Below are 24,924 nucleotides of genomic sequence, written 5' to 3' on the forward strand. Positions count from 1 at the left end.
GCCAGGCACGGCTCAGAACTGCACTTACTACTTTGAGCTGGACAAGCAGCTTGTAGACGTCTGCCATGTCAGCCAGAATCAGCAGCCGGGTGACAGCAGAGAGGAGGGCGCGTGCCGCCCGGACCATGTTCCCGCGTTTCACCGAGGAGCAGGGGTCATCGGCAAACTCCCCAGAGGCACTCTTCATCAAGTCACCTGTGCGAAAAAAGATTGTCCCACTTTATTGTCACGGCACTTCAGGCAGGGTGGTAAGGATTCCTGGGAGAGCTGATTTGGAAGACAAAACACATTTGCTTAAATACAGCCGGCAATCCGGGCACGGAGCTGCCTCTGAGCACGGTCACCACACAGAATGGGGGGAGTGGGGCAGGAGGGAGGAAGGGCTCGATAACAACACTCTGGTCCTTATCTCAAATTATACAGGTGCCGTAATAAGCCACGATCCCCTGGAGACACAAATACAACACGGCACGGCCGTTATGAGCAGAACTGCAGTCTCTGGTTATTTCGGACTACAATGCTTTCAAAGCTCCAGTGAAAGCTTTGCTTTTAAGCCGAAAGCAGCAGCATGTCCTGTAAACACACAGGGAAGCGCCACAGCTCGTGGGACTGTAAACAACTCGGGGCAATGACCTGGCTGGCTGCGGCGCCGCTTGCACTCGGGGCAAGGCTCTGCTTCGTGACACGCTCCAGCATTTCATAGCCTGTGGGGCTGCATCTGCTGCGGGAGGAGACTGGGTTTCAGATGGTAACAGCGCAGTTGGGTAACTATGAAAAGCAAAGGCTGCTTTAAACAACTAGAGAAATTCCTCTAAAAGCCCTAAGAATCATTTCTGCATGTATTCAGATGTAAAATGCGGATTCTTCCCCCACACACACCTCACGCCCCAAGGGGCAGCGTTTTGTTGGCAGCGTTTTGTTCCCACCGTCACAGCGGGGAGGTTTGGCATTCACTTCAGTGCTCTTGGGTCTCTGCACTTTAGGACCGTTTGGCAAACGGCTAGGATTTAGCTTAGCAAACGCTAGGGACTCAAGGTCAGGGATTTGTGGGCAATCAGAGGTGACCAGAAAAGCACACCAACTGCTTTATGACTAATTGCTATGTCAGAGGCTTCCCAAACCTGTACAAAAGTGTCCACATGGCCGAAGGCCAGAACCAAAATAGCACGTTTTTCACAGATAAGGGAAGAACCTCAACCAGTGCTGCAGAAATTAAAGCTGACTAGTTCCCAGCAATCCCACTACCAAACGGGGCTGGGAGAGGTCCACATCCAAATCCCAAGACGATGCTGTGCCAGCACTGCCAAGAGCTGGCCCGCTCCCACAGCCAGGCAGCGAGCGGGGCGCATCCCCTATTTGGGACATATATTTTGACTACTCAAAAATCCCCTACAGCTGGAGAGCTCGAGGTTAACCATCCACACCCTCGCCCTGGGAAAGTTTCCAGTGCCCAAGCTCTCTGCACCTCCAGAGCTCAGCACAGCCCCAGCACAGCCGCTACCTGTCCGAGCGGCTATATGCAGACACTCAATTTTGTTCAGATGCGCCCTCCTAGGCAACACCCTTCCACCATCTTAAATACTACTACGAAGAACAGCACACAACGTTTTAAGATCAAAATGCACCACTTCAGCACTGTGACACATGAAAAAGCTGCTGTACAAGTGCAGATGAGCTATAAATGTCAATCTAAAGCCATCCCTTACCCAACTTTTTGAGGACCATGACTCATTACTTTAACAAGCGTTAAGAGCTTTAGTCTTTCAGTTGGTGAAAAAGACAAATGTTCCTCCGGTGCTGGAAAATGACAACCAGCCATGAAATTATGAAATTATGTAGCTGACAGGACTCTCTCTTTATTTATTCTGGAAGAGACTAATAATAGTGAAATTCATTTCATGACCACAAGTATACAAATTGATAAACAATCTCAGCATTTAAGATATATGCCACAACCAAGCTCATGACAAATATTCCCCCCTTCATCCACATGTAAAATTCTCACTTTCCCAATCCCCCCAAAACAGTCATGTTGTTTTCACCAATTTCCTATTCCAAACAACCTGGAGGTGGTCACTCACTTCGCTCAAATCTCAGCAATCACTAAAACGACCCTAAAAAACAAAGTTACCTTCCACCCATCCTTTAATTCATAATTTCATATGCCAGTCTTAAAAAAAAAAAAACCAACACTACTCCTTTTTATTTTAATGAGAGATTTTAAAAGATTTAGTAAGTTTCAAACAGCTTGTCAGAGTGTCAAAAGACAACCAGCTCTCTGGAATTAATGGAAGATGAAAGTTGTTGCTTTTTTTTTTTCTCCACAAATTAAAGAAAGCTAACTCTCAGACTTTTTATAAAGAACTCTCAGCAGGTGTAGTTATTTTAACTAGATTCAAAGGATAGTAGGGAACGCTGCCCTGACCTTTGTACACAGCTAGGTACTGCGTGTGGGTGTTCATTAGGAGTTCGAATCTGAACCAACATGATCTTCTCATTTTCAAATTGGAGCCAGAAGCAACAAAGCTAGTTTAAAAGTAGGATTTCAAGACTTAAATAAAAAAATACACTGCAAAAGAGTCAGACTGCAACTGAGATTATACAGCTGATATGAATTCTTACATGAGTAATCTGTTTTTCCAATACCACCTTAGATTTTTTCACTCGATATTATAAGGGAGAGATAATAAAAGAGAGCTAAGGGAAGAAGAGGCAATGGTAGCCATACTATGATCTTGTCAATAAAACGCTAAGAATTCAATTAAATCTAATGGAACAAAGCCCATTTCAGAAATAGTAAGATTTTAGTCCATCAAAAGAAAATTACCATTTTCTAGTCTCATTCCCACTATGCCCACAGGGTCTGACAGCACTTTCAGACAGCACTATTAATCCTCCTCGGCAGCGTGGTGCACGATGACCATGACAGAAAAGCTTTCTCTATGTGAGCACCGCCTGGGCGCTGATCGGAGGAGGAGATGGGCAGAGGCGAGCCAGGGAAGCCCTACGTGCAGTTAGGACACACACAGGCACCGACGCTTTTTTTTTCTCCCCCCTCCCTAAGCCACAAACTCATGCCCATGCATCATCTCGTGCCCTTCAGCACCTTGCAGTTTAAAGCCTGTCTGCAGGCTGCTCCTGTCACGGTATCAGAAACACAAGGAATGCCACCAGCACGCCAGCTCCTGTACGCTCTCCCCCAGCATTTCAATGAACCGCTTGTACTGGTCCGGCAGACACAGCGTGCACAGCCCTGCCTTCGCCTGGGTCACTGTCGGTGCTCGCAGCCCGTGAGCCCGCAGCTCCCGGCTCCTTCCCACCCCGTGCCTCTGTCTGCCCATGGCTCCCTCTCTCATTTTCCCCACGGCTGCCAATTCCCTGCCAAGTGACGGTGAGGATAAAGCCACAGCTTGAAGACTTTATTACCCTGGGTACTGAAGTCCAATCTTCCCTACTGCCACCTTCGTTGGCCACCACGAGGGCGGGAACAGGCTGTCCTGGCATCCTAGCAGGAAGGATAAAGCTTCTGCTGCCCTCCAGCAGACAGCCAGTGACTGTTTTTAAGCCTGTATTTCAGACTTCTTTCTGCCATATCAACATGGGAATTGATACTTGTGAAAACAAAAGCTTTGTTAATTCCTTAATCTTATCTTCAGTTAAATCCATATGCTGCGTGTACCACACATCTGCGGTTTGTGTCAGAGCTCCCTCGGGTTACCACTTTTCAAAGATCTCAAGTCCTGGGCTGGGGAATTACTTCTAACACAAGGAGTGGCATACTCCTAAAACGTTGTTCTTGCAGGAAAACAAGTGAGAACTCTTTGCAGCCTTAATTAAGAAATTAAGCTAACTGGTCACAACAGAGCCGCAAAGTTGAGTTTTTCCAAGAAGAATTCAGTGTTTAACTTGAAGCTATTCATGCAGCTGGCTTCCTTCTGGTCTTTTAAAATCCTTAAGCTGCACGTCTTGTGTGAAGTACAGCTGAAAAAGACTTTACAATTTCATAATTTGCCCCACTGTTCAGTTTTGGAGAAAACTTACTCAAACATAGGGCTGAAAGGAACCATGCTGAATCAGTCTGTCCACTTCCCTGCAATCACAACCATGCAGCATGATCAAAACCCACAGGACTCATAAAACCATCCATTCTCTTACCTCAAACCCTACACACAGGCTTGTGCTTTCTAATTTTAAGCTTTAATTTTTGGCCTGTCATGTAAAATTACCATTGGAAGAAAGGCAACAGTAAGAAGATAGCTACCACCCTGGATCCTCACACTCACATGGATATACAGAGGAAGTGAACTATGGCCAGTTCTGCAGGAGAACAGGAACACCTTGGTCAGCCCAACCTGACAGAGATCTCCTACCTGACCCCAGAGTTTGCAGCCTGTCACAGTGCCAAGCATCTGGACCAGAAACCTCCTTGGTTCCAAAACTGCCCAACAGCACCAACAGAGCTGGCCAGTTAATGTACAACTAGTCCTCAGTTCTTCCAAGAGGGCAAAACCCTACAACAGGCTCGGGAACAGGAGCTTGCAGTGCGGGGAGTAAGGCAGGGCAAGACCGTCATTGCCCCTTCCATTACCCAGCAAAGCCAGAACGGCCAAAATCAATGTAAGACACTGCAAGGATGCTGAAATCACAGAGCTCACAGCAGACATTTTCCCAGTACTACAGGTTTTCTATACCACAGCAGGATCTATTCTGAAAAAAAAAAAAAAAACTTCAGTTCTTTGTCTCCACTACTCTTAAAAATATTCGTTTAAGAAGTTTCACTACTTCGAAGTAAGTCAAAAAGTCCAAACCCTTAAAGGGCCAGAAACCCCACTTTGGGATTTCCATGAAGCTGTTTAATATTTAAAGCCAGTTGTAATTTATTCTTACATTCTAAAAATCATGAAGACTTTGAAGTGATCCACTTACATTGATTTAGTATGTAGCCATACTATCACTCATTCTAAATAGCTCTTTTCACTTCTTTGTTTTTACCCCCCAACAAATGGGTTTTATGAACAAGCGTGTTCACTAAAGTCGTGTACCCTCTCAATCTTCTCGCTGGGCTAAAAAAAATTTTTTAATTTTCTCTGATGAGACAAGTTATCTATTGTCCTAATCATCTTCATAACCTCTGTCTACATTCATTCGTCTTTTTTTATTACGGTATCTAAACCTCTCCCTACTCTAAATAGAGGCATTATTAATTCTATTTTCCTGTCTTCTGCAGAAGATAAATTGGGCTATACATCTATAATCCTACTGCTGCCTTCAGAGACACAGCCGGTTCACAATCACCCTTCTGCTGACCAAGGCATCCAGAGTTGCTGGAAGGAAGGAATCAAGGGGCTGGAGCACCTCTGCTACGAGAGGCTGAGAGCTGGGGTTGTTCAGCCAGGAGAAGAGACGGCCCCGGGGAGAGCTCACAGCGGCCTGCCTGCGCCTAAAGGGGCTGCAGGAAAGCTGGGGAGGGACTCTTTGTCAAGGAGCATAGCAACAGAACAAGGAGTAATGGATTTAAACTAAAAGAAGGTAGATTTAGATTAGGTATTAGGAATAAATTCTTTACTATGAGGGTGCTGAAGCACTAGCACAGGCTGTCCAGAGAAGCTGTGGCTGCCCCATCCCTGGAAGTGCTCAAGGCCAGGCTGGATGGGGCCTTGGCCAACCTGGTGTGGTGGGAGATGTCACTGCCGATGGCAGGGGGGTGGAATTAGGTGATCTTTAAGGTCCCTTCCAACCCAAACCATTCTGTGATTCTCTTCTGCTTCTGCCTCCCATTGCAAAAGGCAGACAAACGTACCAACACCCAGGGTTGCTGAGCTGATGAGCAGGCTTTAGAACAGAATAGTTCCACTGGAAGGAACCTACAAAAAAATCGAGTCCAACTACCTGACCACTTCAGGACTAACCAAAAGTTAGTCTTATTATTGAGGGCGTTGTTCAAATCGCCCCTTGAATGCAGACAGGCATGGGGCATTGGTACTACGCTTCTCTCATCTCTCCAGTTCGTGAATTCAACTGGTCTGCCACAATACTGGAAGCACTTCTGATGTGCAGAGCCTGTACATAAATGGGTTTTGTGAATTTGTATCTCCTGTCATTAGCACTACAGAAGTGTAATCCTACCAGCACAGACCCCTGGGCACGGCAACAATAACCCTCCCTTCCTCAGCCTGCTGTCTCATTTTCCACCACTTGCTTCTAATTATCTCAAAGGTTTTATTTCCTTACAAAAGGTTGCTCCACTCTGCTGCACCTGCCCAGGCACTGCCACCGTGACGGGGACACGGGCTTCAGTCAGTGGTGCTGCCCCTGCAGCCAGCAAGCAGCTGTGGGCACCAGGCATATCGGGTGCATCTTTGAGCCTAACCATCACCCATGCAGCTTCCCAAAACGGATTCAGCTGTCCCCTCTGTGCACCAGATCTCACGCAAGCCTCCTTCAGCAGGAGGAAGCAGCAGAAGGACATTCAGGTGGCAGTGCCTTTTTTGTCCAGCACCTCTCAGCTCTGAACTCCAGCTCCTCCGTCAGAGACCAGGGGAAGTTTTGGCACAAAGCCCGCATAGTTTCAAAATTAAACAAGGGCCAAGAAGTGAAAGGGTCATACTGAAGCTTCCTGTAGCAGTCTTTCCTACCAGCTTCTCACTGTAGAATACAACCACAAATTCAGAAAATGCAATTTTGCAAACCCAAGGACTAAGTACACCTCCCTCACACACTAATATCACTAAGAGCAATGTGAAAATATACACAGATGAACTCGGACTCCCAATACTGAGCAGCAATCAAGCAAGCACCAAAGAATTAAAGGCCTTTGAGACAATGGGGTCTCTTTTGCTGTTGCTTGTTGTTAAATTAAGCCAACTCAATTAGCCCTTTACATTGCAGCCTTCTTATGTTGATCTTTCTTTGGTCTGTCAACCAGGCTCGTCCAGAACTTAAAGCCATTTTCAAGTAATATTTCATCACTGTGCAACTTCAGCTACAAACAAGTAATTAATGCTAATGAGTTTTTCTTTTTTTTTTGCAGCAGCCACCATTAATACCAGTTGACTGGGTTTCACTGAAGCATAGAAAAGGCTCATGACTGGAAGAATGATAAATGATTTATGAGCAACAACATTTACTAGTGCATATTTTAGAGTAAGCCAGCTCCATAGGCTTTCTTGGAAAAGACCTGCAAGGAAAGCAACAAGGAAAATGATAAAAATCAACACTAGATGTGGGGGAGGAAGTCTGGAATATTTAATCAAAGTCCTTGCATTCTGTTTGTCGCTGTTTACATTTTGCATATTCAAGACATCCAGTTCTAAGTCAATACTCAGCTCTTCCTCCTACAATGCTGTTTTGAATACATCTGAATTTTGTAGAAGGTAATCGACAAGTATTTGAGACTTAGTTCCATAACACTTATAGGTGGCAGTCTGTAGGGGGGAAAGTCGCTTCTTAGCCTAAATTGAGTTTTAAATGCTCTTCTAAGACTCAGTCCTCCTCTCTCTTTCTCCTCTGAACCTCTGCTTGGGAGATTTGATTTCCACATAAGCCCAGTTAATAATTTTTGCTAGAGGAAGCCAGCTAGACAAGCTGAGAATCTACACAAGTAAACAGGAGCATAATCATTAGAAATAACAGCGAAGGGTAACGGGAACATTTCTACTTGCTATGAAAAATTCTTGTTCGATAAAAGCTATCAGATGCATCTCTCTTACCCTGTTTGCGAACATCTTCCACAGCCGCTACCAGCTCCTCCTTAAGGAACTGGCTCTCTTTCGCAATCTTGTCTCCTTTGTCCAGGAAATTCTCTGTTGCTTGTTCAACTGAAGCAGCCAAAACATGGGCCTTTTTAGAGCGCCCTCGTTTTTTATTAGAGGGGCCCTTGTTACTTGTGTTAACCAATGTTGTAACCTAAGGTTATGAACAGAAGGGGAAAAAAATTAGTTTCAGATGAGAGTAAGGTCACAAGCATTTCTTTGGTTTTAGACAGCATATTTGTAATACTTCCACTACTGTCAGCTCCAAAGGGCAGACTGGCAAACAAGTGTTTTTCACTTCTCTTTAAACATTACCATGCTTTTTGATTCATTAGATGAGCTTTATAAATTCAGCTAAACTACTTAGAGATTTTTCTTACCAGAAGCAGACCTGAAAATTTGGTTTTAAGAATAGAATTCTATTTGTATTTTGATGAACTGCAATCTCATTAACAGGCCGCAGCTATTTGGCATTACACTAGAAAGAACCAAGTTGAGGATAATTAGTTTGGGATAGTTCTCCATGCATAAAAAGACTTAAAACAAGGCTGAAGCCATTATCTACAGAAATCTAGCAACACAATATCCTTTCAGTTCAAAACAGTGAATATTACAGCCAGCCAACTAAATGCAAAGCAAAGAAAGGACCTCAGAGCTGAATCCATCTTCTCAGTAAGTTAGTTCAGGTTGATTCAGAGAGGGAAAGCCCATCAGCTGCGAGTTCATCAGCTGTCCTTTAATGGGAAGCATTTCTATCTGGTAGGCTCTGCAACTATTTGTAATACATGATAAGCAGCAAGGCAATTTACTCAGCTTTCCTCTCTGTGTTTTGTCAGTCTCATCATTCCCAAAATTTGGGATTGCCAGCACCGCCTTTTATGCTACTTGAGGAATGAATTACAGACACTGAACTTGGACAAAAAGGTCCTTTGAACAAGTCTGCTCAGTTAAGTTTGCCAAATTAGGACTATTTCTGTTAAGGAAAGACTCCATCAGCAACTCTGGCTTCAAAGCAACACAGATCACCAACTGCCCAGCCAAGCATCTAGAGGGGAACAAATGGCAACTTGCTTCCAAGTATGGACTGCAACTTGGCAATTACAGGGATGTAAACACTGGAAACAGAACTTAATCATTTCAGCTCCTGCTCTGCACAGGCTGCATCCAGTTCGTATTGTCACCTTAAGAATGCCACAGTTCAGGAGAACAACACCAGAAGACATAAGTTAATTCTTGAGTACACTTCAAAAGGTGTGGAGGAGAAAGATTTTTGGAAAAAGAATCTTCAAAATGCCCAGAAGGTACAGCTTACACTTACAAGACTCGTTGTAGCCTCCCTATATTCTTCTGCGCATTTCATTGAGCAACAGACACCATGCAGAAATAAGCTTTTATTCACAAATCCAGTGAGAAGCGTAGGCAGAATTTCAAAAAAGCATGCATAGCTTGTAAAAGATGTACTGAAACAGTACCAAATGCCGTAAAAGCATATTTCTCATGTGGGACCCAGTTAGGAGGGGTTTGTAACCAATATACAACACAAGGCTGCTATAAACGGGTTGCAAGCATTCCCTCACAGGAAACTGCTGCCCCATTGCCTTAAAATTAATAAAACAATCCACTTGGAATTTCACCATTTATCTGAATCTCTTTCCAAAGGGAACAATAATCATAGGTAATCTCAAAGAAAACTTATGAGACCTTGCTTCGAACAAGCACTAATGGCTTCAATGCAAGGGGCTTCTGTCGTTCCTGAATATCAGTTTCTAAGTGACACAACACAGCCTTTTAAAAAGATGCGACAAATAAGCAACATACCACCCAAAATATAGGTGAGAAACAGCAATAACAGTGGAACACTGGTTACTGAAATGCATTTCTGCACCTCTCATTGAAATACTGAGTTTTACTAGGTGCTGAGGAAGCACAGAGTTGTGCCCAATAATTCTGCTAAAATAAAACTGAATGAAGAAATGACTTGTGCTTCCCCCCCTCTAGTTTTGTAGTGTTCTAGAATCTAAGTTGACTTAGTTAATTGAAATAGTACATCAAAACAGGTAATCATCTTATGAAGGTTGTTCCCTGCCCCCTCCCCCCCCCCTTTTTTTTTTTTTACCTGTGTAACAAGAGGCTCAAGTAGTCTTTCAACCGCCAGTGTTCTTATCTCCAAGCTTTTGGGGTCCCATTTGAAGTTCACGTTGCCTGCAGTAACAGCCGTCATTTCTAGAAGAAAAGAGCTCCATGAATAACTTGGTTCTGATTAACTCCATTGGCATTTATTTGAAAACAATATAAAACCAGAGGCTATTAAACACGCAGCACGGCCATTCTGTGTAAATTAAGTCTACAGTGTGTATGGAAATATTAGTGTTGGTTGAGCTGGTGATAACTAAAAAAGTAAAATTGCTTGCTATGACATACAGGCACTGCGTGTGTGCTCTGGTTAGAAAAGTAAAACCATGAAAACAGCAAAACCAAACAACCACCCCAAAGGCCCAGTATGTGAATCAGAACAATGACGAGATAGGTAGCACTGGCTACTCATCAGCGGCCCCCGAGCAATGAAAAAGGGCCTCAGAGGCGAGGTGGGACTGGAGAGATGAAGCTAGAGGCAAAGCAGATAACCTCTGCCGACCGCCGCCACCCCTGGGGCCAGCCGGCCCAGGTCCTGGGGCCAGCCAGATCCTGACTCCGGCAGCACCCAACAACTGCTGGCTTGCCCCAGTTACTCAGCACCACCCAACATCGGTGCTCCAAATGCTTCGGCAAGCAGGGAGCTGGGGGCTAGCTCAACTCGCTCATCCCATTCAGCCTCATTAAGTACAGGAGTAAAACAGCAAATGTAAGGTAAGCCCCACGCAGCCAGAAAATTCAGCTGGTTCATGTTCAGCAACTTAGATAGCTATTACACTTCCCCTTAACATTTATATAGGAGGGAAAAAACGGATTGGCATGAAGAGATCTCTTAAAAGCTGTCACTGAGCCTTTCCTTCCCATTGCGCTTTTATGCCGACGTCCCGATGGAACTGCTAAAACGATTACAGAAAAGGTTTAGTGAAATTACTACAACAGTTCTCCTTTTCTCAGAAAAATAGAAACCCAGTCACTAGGTTAACACCATGATACTGCATAGCACAGCAAACAATCCTGATAATCACAACTACAGCTTCAGTTAAAACAAGCGCACAAAACTAGTTCATGGTACGTTAGACCCGACAGATTCAGCTCTTCCCGCTTCAGGTTGTCCTCCAAACACAAACCTGGGTTCGGCGTAGCCTTGAAACTCAGTGTTTTCAGGAAGTTGGGAAAAGTAATCAGTTCTCAACATCTCCTTCCCCCCTTCTGCTAAGCACCTGCTGTTAGAGTTGCTTTACAAGCTTATTAGCTGGTATTTTTAAACCTTGCTCTGGACAGGACATTGTCTGCATAGCATCTCAGAAGACAGACTGCTCCGACAGCACCAGATGTCCCCGAGCTGCCAGGCGAGCACGACGTCCCATTATTTTTAAGAAGCAGGAGGCAAAGCGCTAATTTTGGTACCCAACCATGTTTACAACACACACCAACAACTAAGTGTTTTATAGCAACACGGACAGTTACACAGCAGAAGCAGCACACACACGAACTGTTACTTCCCATTTAAACAAAATCTCTGGCACCTGAGAAGCTCAGGTGGGAGGGAGATCAGGGCCGAGCATCACCTGGCTGCAGCCAACAGCGCCTTCGGCCAGTGTCTGACACCAAGGTGGCAACGCAAGCGATAAAACACTCGCTACAACACCAAAACACATCTTTGCCCTGAAAAGCGTCCATGCAGTCACATACTGAAGCACAACTTCGCAAGGTGCAGGGCAGGAGCATTCACTTCACCTGCACAAACCTCTCCACTCCCTCCCGTGCCCCAGGCGCCTACGCTGCTGCAGGGAACACAAACTTTAAAAGCTGAAAGCTTAGAAAAGGGGAATAAGGAGAGGTTGATCATGTTAGCATGTGAAGTACTCCTGATAGTTTTAAAGCAAAAAGCTGGAAAGCACAGACAAAGGGCCAGGCTGCGACACCTCCCTGCCACGGCAGGGGGAGGAAGGCTCCCTCCTCTTCCTCACCGCAACAACGGCGAGTCGAAGGCAGCGACTCACAAGGTCACTGTCCTTGTCTCCCCCTTTTTGTTCTGCTGCTCCAGCTTTGCACCGGCTCGTGCCAAGGCCCAGATGTGCCGATGCTGGCAGCAGGCGAGCAGCATGGCTGCCGTGGGAAGAGCAGCAGGCTGCAGCACGACCTCAGCACACCACCAGGAGCCATGGGCACAGGTTCTCCAAAATCCTGCACGTCCACGCCACTCCCCAAGGTCAGTGACAGCAAGCTCTCTTCCCTCTGCAAAGGTAAGTTTTTCAGGTGCCAGGCTGTAAAAATGCATACAGAACCCCCCCTCTCCCCCCACACATCCCCCTGCCCTGAGTGAGGCATGTCACTGCTTTATTCCCTCCTGGTTAGCTGGTTGTGAATGCTGCCTACATAAGCAGCCAAGAAAAATATGCTGAAAGCCTTTATGGTTTCTGAGATACATACCCAGGGCTCTGGAAAGCCCATTAGGTTTCCAGGTAAGAGCTGTTTCTATATATTTAATGCTGTTATGCCTCTTTCAGAAACAAAGCGTGGGGCTGGAGGTAACGGCAAGAAGATACATTAATTGTATTAGGAGGATAATGAAGGCAATTCATCTGAAAACAAGTTCGTATGACGGCTCACGAATTGGCCAAAAGTAATGGTCCATAAAACCACTTAGTATGAACTTTATTGAAGTTTACCTTAAAAACATGGCTTGATACCAAACACACTGTTTGGCAGCAACAGCTCGGGTACCACTTGTACGCTGCAGTAAATACAACGCTTTAAATACTTGCAAAGAACACAGTAAAAGGCGACAGCCTTCAAACACATACGTGAATTGGGTGGTTTGGGGGGATAAAGGGACAGCTGCCAGGGTCAAGTGAAGGCAGGGCTGCGCGCCTGAGATGAGGAAGCTGTGATTCGGTGGCACTTCTTGTGCCTGCTCAGCTTTGTGCCTCTTGGATCCAACTAGGCCATCTAGCACACAGCGTCAGCGCACGGTGTGGCAGTGCTCAGCTGTGTGCCCTCGGAGAACACCCGGCGATTCCCAGGAGGAGTGCAACGGCTGTAATGTCTAACGGAGACGAACGTCCCCTGGAAGCCAGCCGCCACCGCAGGCCAGCACAGCACCGCTCTCGGAGCTGGGACAGCCCAGGGGCTGCGGAGGAGCCTCCCCGTGCCACAGACTTACCACGAGCAGGACATACCCCAGGCGGGACTCTCAAGGACAAAGCACTGCGTGCTACGAAGCGGAAAAGAGTGAGCAACACTGAATCTGAAGTGCTGGAATATACAGAAAGACGCCACCGCACAAGAAGCCGCGTTTGCCCAGCCCGTGGTTCCAAAAGCAGCAGGGAAGCTGCTGACGAACCGCCGTTCATCCTCCCACAGCCCTCCAGGAGCTCATTCCCGTCTTCACATCCCACCCGCTCTGTGCTGGCAGAGCTCTTCCCATGGCTGAGCGATTAACCAGATGGGGAAGAACTGATTTGGCTGGAGGGAAAGAAATCCATTTCTGCGGGGCGGGACGCGCTGCCCATCTGGCTCACCGCACTGCCACAAGCACTGCTAGCAGAAGCAGCCACGGGGAGAGTAGACGGCTACAAAGACGTTCAGGTGGACACGGAGCAGGGCTGGGTGCTGCAGCTGAGCCGTACCAGGTGCCGCTAAAAAAACCACCATCAAGCGGGGCTGGGAGGGCATTCCTGCTCTCTGCTTGTTTCAGCCTCAGACACGAGGCCACGAGGTTAAACCACGCTCACAGCCCGGAGGCTGACCGCAAACCCTTCAGGCCATTACAGCGGTCCTGACGGTGCTCGGTGTTTCAGGAGGTGCTGCAGAGTAACGCACTTTGCCTTACTGGTTCTGGCGTGCACACAAGGCCACGACAGGTGGGGAAAGATTATGAGTTTAAGGAAGCTACTTTCAAAGCTCCCTGCTGCTTCCAGAAATTTCAGTTTCCAGCCAAATAGCATCTCTGCAAGAGCCATCCCTGGATACCTCACCCCCTGCCTCCTCCAGCAAATCAACCATTCAAGCTAAAGCACAGGTTCCCCTTACACTCCCAACCTCGAGCACGCGCTGTTGCAGTACAGACCCTCCCTTCCCTGCCACAAACCTGCCCCAGCCCCGCACGCACCTCCCGCGGAGGTTCAATGCTCTTGGGGTAGCCCAGCCCATGCACATCACCTCGCCGGCTCGCTGCGCTGCCTGCAGGGCACAGGACTGCACAGCACGCGTGGAGGTGAGCCGTGCCGTGCCGTGCCACCCAGCTGCACCCGCGGCAGCGCCCGGCCCTGCTCGGGAGAGGCTGGGGCACGGCCCGCAGCCACCGCTCGCCCTGGCAGAAGGACGCTGCCCCGAAGCTAGCTCTGAGCTAGCACGGCCAACCTGCGCTGCACCAGGACATCCCCCAGCCTCCTGGGCTCTGGACCAGAGCAAACCTCTCCCAGCCGGGCAGCCACAGACCTAACCGTGGGGCTCCTCTGCTGCAGCATAAGCCCTACCACCTTCTGCCGTCGGCAGCAAACAAGTTGGCCTCTCCGTAAGCCTCTTACCCATCATCTTCTACCAGTCTTCAAATTTCAGCTATCCTGACACGGTGCTTCCAAAAGCCTTACTGAACCGCAGCACACTCGCCCGTCTCTAAAGGACAGCAGCATTCCACCTGTGGTCTCAGGAACGCAGCAGGGGACAAGGCTGGGCCAAGCACAACAGCCTCCGTGCTGAATTTGAGCATTATGTTGTTCAAAAACCAAACAAGAGTGTCGCATGAGTAGTCTGACACAGTGTTTTGTCTATACCTGGGAGGGCGCTCTCCATTTTAGCTCCCTGTCTGCTACCCAGCTAGCCGTTCCCATTTTGTGCAGCTGATTGTGCCCAGGCCCAGCAATGTGTACTCCAGCACATTATTTTGTATTATTTTCCTCCTCTCCTATTTCCCTATGCAGTCACAGTCATTCTGAATTATATCCTCTCCTCTACTGTGCTCGCAGAGTCCCTTTGGATATTCCGCACGATGTAACACGGATATCCCTTATTCCATCACCCAGGTCGTAAGCCTGGAACATGGGGGGGGTCGTGACAACAACCCAGCTTCATCTTCCAGCCAGAAGGCAAGCCACGCTTCTTCGCTCCCAAAGGAATTCTTTTGGTTTGTTTCATTACCCAAGCGCCGAACCCACCTGATAATCAGCGGGGATCCTTTGCCCTTGCTGGCGGACGAGGCAGAACAAAGATCTGTAGAAATGTACCTAACATCCACACGAAACGTGAACCTTGTGACCATCTCGGTGTGAGAAAGGTTACGGCACCCGGTTCACACCCCACTGACAGCTCAAAACTGTTTTTCATAGAACTGCCACCACTCTCCCCAGCGACACCATTTTTGTGAACACTTCTTTCCGCGCCCAGCCTCCCCGTGAGCGCCTGCCTCCTTCCACACCTAACGCAGTGCTCCTCTCAGTGCAGGAATCGCTGCTGGCCAGGGCTGTTTGGCACACACGGTGCTTTCCAAGGAGGATTTAAGTGGTTTTGATCTAAGCTGTTTATTTAAAGCCAAGTATACACAACTAAAAACAGATAGTCATCTTCTAACATAACCTGCAATCTCAAAGTCCTTCCGCGCGGCTACCGAATCTCGTTCTCCACCATAAACGCAGCGAAGTTTTTACCTCTACAGAAAGCTCTGGCATTAGGATTTCGCAACCTGAGATATGACTACGAGCTATAGATGCTGCACTGACTACTCTTTAATTATTAAAATATTTCCATCACTTGAATGTATTCAACCTCACGACAAGTTTTTGCACAGGCAGTAGTAACCAGCCAGGCGGGAGGACGAAATTTCCCTTTGGCTACGCCTGTATCTCATCAGCGCCTCCGCAGGAACGGTGCCCACTCAGAGCCAGCTCCCAGGATCTTTCTGCACGTACCCCTGGTACCGCGGTGCAGGAGGCCTGCAGGGAGCCACCTGAAGCCGTCAGCCAGCACCCAGACGTGCACCGTCACATAGCTGCTGCTTTAGCAAGTCTTTAGACCTTGCTACCGAGTTAGGAGTTACAACCTCGCCCAGTGTCCCTGCAAAAAGCAGTTATGCCTACAGCTCCCGTTTCTCCTCCTGTTCCACGCATTGACACAGCAAAGCACACGAGGCCACCGCCAGGTCAGCACCCAACACGCTTCCCAAAGCGGTACGTGCTAGCTCCCAGCAGCTTCCCAACTGCTGCTGGAGCACGGAGTGAAGTAACTTACTTGCATCCGAGAAAAAAAAAAAAAAAAAAAGAAAAGAATGAATTCTGTAAGAGCAGGTTTTCACACCTGCAACTTCCTCTGGCTATCCTTAAGAAGATGGAAGCAGCCTCACCAGTGTTCCTGGGACCACAGCAATGACCGCGCAGCTCCAAATGAACTTTTTTTGGAGCAGTAACTGCCAGCAGCAGCCTCCCGCCTGCCTTACGTAAGCGTTAGGCTTTGATTGTTCTATTCTGGCATCATTATTTTGCCTCAAAGGAGCTGGAATGGCGGTGCAAGCCAAATCACAGCAAGCACGGGCAATTACTGGTTTATTCATGCCACATTAAGGCTTCAAGTCATGGATGATATCCTTACAGGATGCAAGAACCAAACTCGTGCCTGCTTAACTGTCCAGATGGATAAGGCTGTACGGCCCAACAAGCTTCCCATTTATTTCTGTATGGCTTGTAGCTTCCAAAATTCACCTAGGAGTCTACACACAAAGAAAACTGATGAGGTATCAGGCACTGCTCTACAAGATGCATACACTTCTCCTTAGCAAAAGGATCTCTGTTATAACCAAGATTTATTTTCACATTCTAGCTGCAAAACTTTAAATTTAGGGAAGGGAGAGAGCACAGCCTGCGCAGGGAGCTATGACCGTGATCAGTAAACCCACTCATTCCGTCTTCAGGAAAATATTGGTGCCATTTATGCCAAAACATGCAATACTGACAGCCAGAAGACACCTTCCAAAATCAGCACGAGTAATCACTAGATTTCTAACCCATGCATTTCAGCTGCTCTTTGGATCAGGACCGCAGCCACGCAGAAGGACAACGCACCCGCAGTTCCAGAGAGGAGCAGCACCCCTCACTAACTCAGCTCCGCAGTGAAAGCAACCTCACCCCCCTGACCCCAGCCCTCTCGCCACCACTCTCCCTAAATTTAAGCTTATGCCGACAGCACGTGCAGACAGAACAAGCAGACCCAGCTGGAGCGGGGACGTCAGAGCCCAGGTGAGAGCCGTACATCTGTGGGACCACTTCAGCGCCACTCCTGAGAGCCCTTTAAGCTCACCCAGCCTCTTCCCATCCCTGAGGCTCAGATCCATGGGGAAGTAAAGCTTCCCTAAACCATTAATGGGAGAAGAGCTGACTGCCACTTAGAGCACGCGTTTCAGACCCTCGGGGAGCCACAGGAGCTGGAGATGTAATAACTAGGCTGGGGCTACAGAGCGCTCCCCTGCGAAGCCCAGGCTCCGCCAGCACACGTTCCCGTTACTGATATAAGTCAGCAGTGAGTACACGTAAGGAAAAAGGGACAATCTTTTAACAAATGAATTTTTGTCACAAGTATTCCTGAAAGTTTGTAATAAATTGACCTACTTTATCAGTTGGCACAAAAATTTGCCCGTTCTGCAAAATTAATTCTTGCTCAGCTTGCAAAAAAAAACCAACACAACAATTGCTAGCAATAAAAGGCAAACAAACCCGGGGTATTTTCATTCGGATCTTCTTCAGCTCTCCATCTGCAATAAAAGTGCAGTTTAAGCTGTGGAGTCAGAAATAACCAGGATCTGACCCCACTCTAACCACATTTCCATTCCCAAATGGGCGCGTTGTTATGCAATACCCTTCAGTGCTTTCAGCTGACCCCATCTCCTACATCTGGGCTTTCATTAACAATTATGGAACTGCAGTATGCAGATACGGGAGCTGTTTGAGCTGACACTCGTGTTTTGAAAGAAGAGAAATGAGACTCTTCTAATTAGAGGTTCGGTAAAAGAATTTGCTTAAACATGGACAAAATGGACAGTCTATACTAAGAGAGACTAAACACGATACTCTTCTCAATTGCACCACCAGCATCGAAGCAACTGAAGACTACGGAGCAAGAACTCACCACCATATTATAAAAGTGAGAAAACAGTTTCTCCATTGCCTTTTCCATTTGCGTAAGCTACTGAGAGAGCAGCATCCACTAAAGCAAAGAAGAACGTGAGCCTAAAGATTCCTCAAAAGTACAATGCTTTCTCAAGTTTCAACAAAGTCATTTAGAATTTCTTTCCCAGGCCTTCGCTTTCATTCAGGAACTCTCATCTAAGAAGTGACACAGCAATTAGTGGGGGAAAAAAAGAAGAACGGAGTAAAATCCACAAGTGATAATGCCCAGGAATTCGCTTTATGCACACGGCAACTTTCAATAACATCTTTTCACTATAAACAATGAGTTAGTTACGTGGGAATAAGAATTGCACCATCATTGCACGCCTCCAGACAACTCTCAACTCGCAGCTCCACCAACACATGCTGCTAGTTAAGAAGGAAGAAAAAACACAAAAACAAACCCCAGGATGAAGAGCGAACATGAATGTAATACACAAGTGTTGTTTGGATGAGCTAAGTGTCTTTTAAATGACTGCAATTATCTGGAGGAATACGTACGGGAGGATGCTCTAACAAACACCTTCCCCTCTCCCCACCAGCGCGGAACAAAGCCGAAGACGCTGCCAAGGTGGAGGGGATGGACCAACAACAGCTTCACAGCTTCTCCAGAAGAGCAAAGCAAATAGTAATAATTAAAAAAAAAAAAAAGCTGTTGTAATAAATTCTTGGATGCACACCACAGCTGTCTGCAGAGCCACAACCAGACCCACCAGGCACGAAGCCGCTGTGAGTACGCAGCAGCCTGCTGGAGTCAGGGCAGCGCGGTGTGCCCGGACAGGAGCCCCTGCCCGGCACTGCCTTAACGCGGGGATGGCCGATGAAAGCAACTTTTGGTTTAAAAAACAGCAATATCACTAACCCACCCACATTTCCTAAAAACAAGGGGAAGGAACTGGAAGGTTTGAGAGGAAGGAGTCATTGCTTGATTGTTTTTGTAGGGGGAGAAAAAGAGAGGGGAGGTTAATCTGCTAACAGTGATTTACTGAGTTAAAAAAAAAAAGTTATAGTCTGATTAAAGACACCTCTCTCTCTCTCTCTGTCTCCTCACCTTCAAGAACAAGAAACAAGACGAAGCTCCTGTCCTGTCCCGCTGCCTTTCCCCCAGCACTCGGGTTCTGCTGAACTCTGCACCTTTCACTGACAGCCACTGACTTGCTAGACCCACGACGACGTTCTGTTAAACACAATCAAACTATCCTGACCAATTCCTGCAAACTCAGTAAAAGTGCTTAAACCACCTGATGGCAGAGTACTGATACACACAGACAAGAAAGGAACTTTCTGTCCCCCCCAGCCCTTTCAGGCTGTAAGATTTTAACCCTGTACAACTAGCTTGCATTACTCTGTTTTGCTACAAATAAACCTTCTCGCTTTTTGCTTTTTGCTTTTTTTTTTTTTTTTGCTGGTGTTTGTCGCATTGTATTTCATTGCTTTTCTCTCTAATCCCAGCTAAGAGTGAAGAAAAAAAATAATCATACTGCTCTCTTCAGTGTGTCAGTACAAAATGAGAGCACTTTGAGGATTCCGGGAGCAGTGGAAGTGCCCTGGACCTACACGTAATGGCTAAGCCCACTGCCCTAGGAGCCCTCCCCACAGCTCTGCTTTCAGGCTGTGCTGCTTAATGTTAGTTAGGAAATGTTTTCAGTTGTAACAGCGGAGGTTCGTAACTAAACACATCTTCCGAGAAGTGGAAGTGGCAGTAGCTATAAAGCAATACTTCACATCGAGATTTCAGCCATTTTCATACAACCAAACCAGATGATGGCTTTTTGCTCTCCCAGAGAATACTGCGTGTTCTTTCTTTGTATAAAGCCTTTCAACTCCCAGTCAGGTTTGTTGATTTGAAATAAGTCATTGAACTGGGCGTATTAAAAACAATGACCTTTCCTTATGTTTTACTTGCTCCTTCTATTGTTTGCTTGTTCCCCTCCCGTTTTGGGATGGTGTTACACACTACCACCACCCACAAAAGAGATAGAGGGGGATATGGAGAAGGGAAGCTGAATGATTGTGGGGGACAATAAAGAGAAAGGTGGCCAGGGTCAGAAGTTCTGAGCAGGGAACCAGAGGAGGGCCACCACCTAAGGGCATCCATCAGACCCCCACGGCATCACAAGGAGCCACTAGCGTGACACAGAAGGAACGGGAATGACCCCTGAGGTTCCTGCCCTATTCCCTCCTCCTGGTGCTGTTACCTGCCAGCGGCCATGAGCGGACCTGTAATTTCAGACCTCAGCCAAGGACCAGGCGACCGACACGGAGCTGATGGGACCCATCCAACCAAGGCCTCCCCGCAGCGAGGGGCGCGCGGGCAGGACGGGAGGCTGGGCGGACGTCTCAGCCGCGCTCATCACATCACACCAAGTCCCCCGCTCACCATCTCCAGCTCGTTGTTCTGACTTCTCATCCTTTAAATAAATTATTTAAATTCTAAGACTCCTGGGCTCAAACACCTGAGCACCAGGTACTGCTTGAAACGAACTCTGTTTCTCCACACTGACAAATCGCATGTGAGGTCTGTACAGAGCTTGTCACTTCTATACATACCCGCAGCCCATCACCAAATGTTATTTTATGAATTATCCAAGATCCCGAGCAACTCCTCGACATTGAGCAATGAGACTCGCTAGGTCTCCAAGTCATGCCAAAGGAAATTAGTTTTACAAGTATACATTACAATGACACATTTGCAAGAAGGATGGTACAGGACAGGCAGCTTGTACATCTCCATGAGCTGCATTTACGCAGCAGAGACCCGCCTGCACCTTCCCGCGTCTGTCAGCACACAGCCAGCTCTGTCCTCTGCTGCTCAACAACGCTGCCTCTGAATACAATTATTATTCTAGTCAATAAAAAAAAAAATTACCTTTCTATGGCTTCAGCTGAAAATCTCAAGAGCACTTTGCAAAGATGAATACTGACTTGCCCAGTGCTACGCAGGTTAAACACCATTTTATAGGCACACAGCTCAGCCTTGTTTACATGAAAAATTAAGCTGACCCTCTTGGGTATGCAAAGCTATATTGCTAGTGTAGCCTTTGTGCAGACTATTTAAGTGGATCTTGTAGGCAGAGTTTTTATCACCCAGAAAAAAAGGTAGGACAAGAAGAATCCTCCCTTAAAGCCTTAGAGCTGCTTTATCACCTGTGAAAGCACCCAGAATAAAACTGAACGAACAAAAACTTCAAACCCTTGAGGGGGTGGGAAAGGCGGTACAACGGCAAGGGTTAAAAAAAAGTTCCTGGTAGCATCGCTTCTTTTTACTTCTTACTGACTTCTTTACTAATGGAAAAGAAGCAAATCTGCTATTTCCCTGAACACCCTCTCAATCTTGTGCTGCACAGCAGCAAGGACAGAACTGTCTGACCTAAGCTTTCACATCTCCAGAAAAACAATAAAATAAAACCTTCTTCTCCCGATCCTTCATCGGCTCTCCACAAGCCCTCTAATTTCAGTCTCTTTTTCTTAAAATAGCTGTTGAAGGCTACTCCAGAGCAGGGCGCACCAATGGGCTCGCAGCATCCCAAACCTAACTTACACCACCATCTCATTTGCTCCCTGGCATCAGCTCCCGCTGACCAGAAAGCTTTCTGAAGTACCAGCAGCAAAGCACCGCTCCGCTCCCTAACAAGGCAGGGACAGCTTAGAAAACTGGATGTAGTTTGGAAAAAACGCACACACAACTAAAACTGTATCTCATTAGCAGCAGTGAAACCCTACCTGCCACGCTGCTGCCACTGCTCCAGATTATTTGCTCACCCCCTCGGAAACATTAAGGAATTTAACTCACTCCTAGATCATCACGTACATCAACGCTCCTCCTCTGTGTGTCGTTTAATGTATTAAAACAGACCTCCTGGGGAACTGTTGGGCATCCAGTTTGGTTTCATGTTCTCACTGCTGTTCCACTCTCTACCTTGGTAAGTTATCCCCCTTAGTTATAACTGACCCCAAGTTTGCTTTTCCCATTCGTAGCTGCCTGATTTAAAGAAAACATTTCAAAATATACTCTGTTGAGTTTAAATGATTAATTAAGTAGCTGTCTTATAAATTAGAAAAATTATAACAGAATTAAGGCGATGTCAAGGGCCTAGTGGAGAACCTCCCTTTGCAAACTGGGGTAGTTTAGATCTGAATACTGAATAATTTCTATCACTTCACAAAGCATAGAAAAAAGGTTACTCCTCTTTGATACCACCAGAGCTGTTTATAAACATCTGTGAAAGGATCAGCAGATGTTTTACATGGTGCAGCTGGGATTAACTAACAAAAATATGTAATCATGTTCAGATAAAAGGTAGCTAGCTCTTTAAAAAGAACAGTCGAGGAGGAATTATGAATCATATTTGAGTATCAGATTTGCTAATAGGAGAGCGCTATAGTAAGCCATTACGCACAGGAAAACAAAGTCACGCCCATTGTCACCCTGACTGGAAGACAATGAGTCGCAGTTTTTCAGGAGAAAGATCCCATTTACAGTTGCAGTGACTGCATGCCTCCTGCCATTCCTTTACCTCAAAGAAAAACTTCATTGCATCAACTTCTACCTGCCACTGTTGCTTCCCGGTGCCCCAGGTCACCCTCAGTGCTCATCTTTTCTGTTTACTTCCTCCAGCAAGGGTGCTGGTATATGGCTTTGTGAGTACTTTTTATTTTCAGTCTCACACGCTGGATTAAAATAGTATGGAGCTAGAAGTAGTAATTATCAAACATCTGCACTTTCTGTGAAGCTGCAATTCTGTTCAACCAATGCACGAGCTACAAACTCACTGAGCAGAGCTATTCCGGATTAGCTATAAAGCTAAATTAGGGTGAATTCCCAGAAGTAATAAAGAACCCAAATCCTCAAGGTTATATACATTAAAGTTCCACAACATGAGACTTGGAGCAATTTCCAATTACGGCAAGATAGCAGAAAACAGTAACAGACATTCAACGCTGCACTGGGTGACTTTGTCTCAATATGGTATGGTCCCAACAAAATAACAATCACTCCTCTTTTATCCACCACGTTTCCTCTGGCGTCCAGCAATGCCACGAGATGCCAGCAGGACTGAAGCTGATGCAATACAGCAAGTGCATTCACAGGATGGCATGGCCTCGTACGTCCTCACCCTAGACTGACCTCGCTATCCATCTATGACAAGTAGATTGCTTCTGCCGTTAAATGTTTGCGAGCTTAACTAATTCTCTCCATAAGAAAAGAAATTGAGAAATCAAATTGTAACAGTAGATACAAGTTCAGTGCGGGTCTGACTTTCCGCTGAAGTCTATTTCCAGCCCATAAACATTTCTACTTATGTGGATTCTTTTGCAAGATCAGTTTCTCCATCTCACAGCTGCAGAAGGAAGATATTCATGCCGCTGAAAACACACAAATTAATTTTCTATTCCATCTTTCAGTTCACTTTATCAGACCCACGGAAGCCCTGTGAAGAAGCTGTACATTAACGTTTGCCATTACACGTCAGACACTGGAAACGCTGATGTTTCACAAAGCCGGAGAATGTACCGAGACGTAAATATACGCTTCAGTATTTTAAAGCCATCACAGGATTTCTAATCTCTGCCCGCTGCGCTCCCCCCTGCCACCTTGGGTAAACTTTTAATCTGGGTTGCAGAGGCCTATTATTAGAGCTGGCTGAAAAAAACACGAAAGACCAAAGGCACGTTGTTTGTTATGGACAAGGTTAGGGCAAAGCATTTTAAAAACAAAAACTAAGTCATCGTCTGTTTCTCCCGAGGAAAGTCAAAGACATTTCCTTCAAAAACTGTTTCTCTGTGAATAACGAACTGTTAATGACTCAACATAAAACAATGCCCTCTTTAAACAAGAAGTTTCAATTCGGCAAGGAGAAACAACTCTCACCAAACGCTTAACGCGGCCTCAGCACCCAAAGACCCCGCGTTTTGGGCCGTAAGCTGGGCTTTCAGTCCATTTCGGACCAGGCAGGAGCTGAGAAACCCCAGCCTTCAGCAGGCCTGGAGGAGGAGGATGTGCGCTGGAACCAAGGCGCTGCCAGCAGGGCCTCTCCCACCTCCCCCGCTTCCCACGCAGGAAAAACGCAGGAAACAACAAGGAACCGGAGCGAGCCCCGGGAACACCTTTCACACAGCCCCCGTCTCAAAAACACAAAGGGAAAAATAAAGGGGGGGGAGGCGAGGGGAAGCAGCAGAGATCCTGGCTTAGCTCAACGCAGCCGCCCCGGGTGGGACTCGGGGTGCTGGGAGCAGGATTTGGGCACTCGCAGCCCGGGTGGGACGCGCCAGCTCCGGCAGGGGACACAGCCCAGTGGGGAGGCCCAACAAGCCCCCCCAGCTCCCTGCTAAATCCCAAAGCCACACACTTTCCTGCAGGCTTCCAGCCCGAAGTACTGTGGGGCAGGTAGGGGTAAAAGCAGGCCGGTACGTCCCGCTGAGCGACCCCAAGGCCTGAGGCAGCGTGGGCTGAGGTAAATCGGGCCAGGAGCCACGACTCACCCCGCTTTGGGGGTACCAGCGGCGGGACAAAACTTTTTGCCAGCTCAGGGGCACCGCACTTCTCCTGCCGCATGCTGCCGGGGCGGAGGCGGGCGCACAGAAACAAAGTTAGGCTAAGGGGAGCTGCGAGCCGAGGCTGTGCTTGGCGTATGGAGGCACAGACTCCGGGCCGGGGCACAGCAGTGTAAGCACGAGGACAGGCTCGATTCAGGGGGGGCCGCAGGGAGCACGACCGAGGCGTGCCGGTCCACGAAGGCATCGCCCCAACCAACCACGCGAGCCCACCCCACGGCGACCCCCAGCCCTCCCCAGGAATCGCACCTCACCCCCCCGGGGCCAAAACCCTTCCCCAACCCCCTCCGCCCCCCCGCCACCGAAACTCGCCCAGAGTTGGCCGAAAC

General features: G+C 47.3%; 1 protein-coding gene across 1 annotated transcript in view; it reads right to left on the reverse strand.

Moving 5' to 3' along the window:
* The window catches only part of CTNNA1 (catenin alpha 1), a 114,679-nt gene that overhangs the window by 89,319 nt on the left and 436 nt on the right, over positions 1-24,924 (reverse strand). The window contains exons 2-4 of the mRNA XM_067005529.1: positions 9,868-9,974; positions 7,710-7,905; positions 29-195 (exon numbers count right to left, since the gene is read on the reverse strand). Coding sequence (XP_066861630.1) covers positions 29-195; positions 7,710-7,905; positions 9,868-9,972 — 468 coding nt within the window. The 5' untranslated portion in view covers positions 9,973-9,974. The remainder of the gene's footprint in view (positions 1-28; positions 196-7,709; positions 7,906-9,867; positions 9,975-24,924) is intronic.

This window comes from Anser cygnoides, chromosome 14 (assembly GCF_040182565.1).
Source record: "Anser cygnoides isolate HZ-2024a breed goose chromosome 14, Taihu_goose_T2T_genome, whole genome shotgun sequence".
Classification (NCBI taxonomy): Eukaryota; Metazoa; Chordata; class Aves; order Anseriformes; family Anatidae; genus Anser; species Anser cygnoides.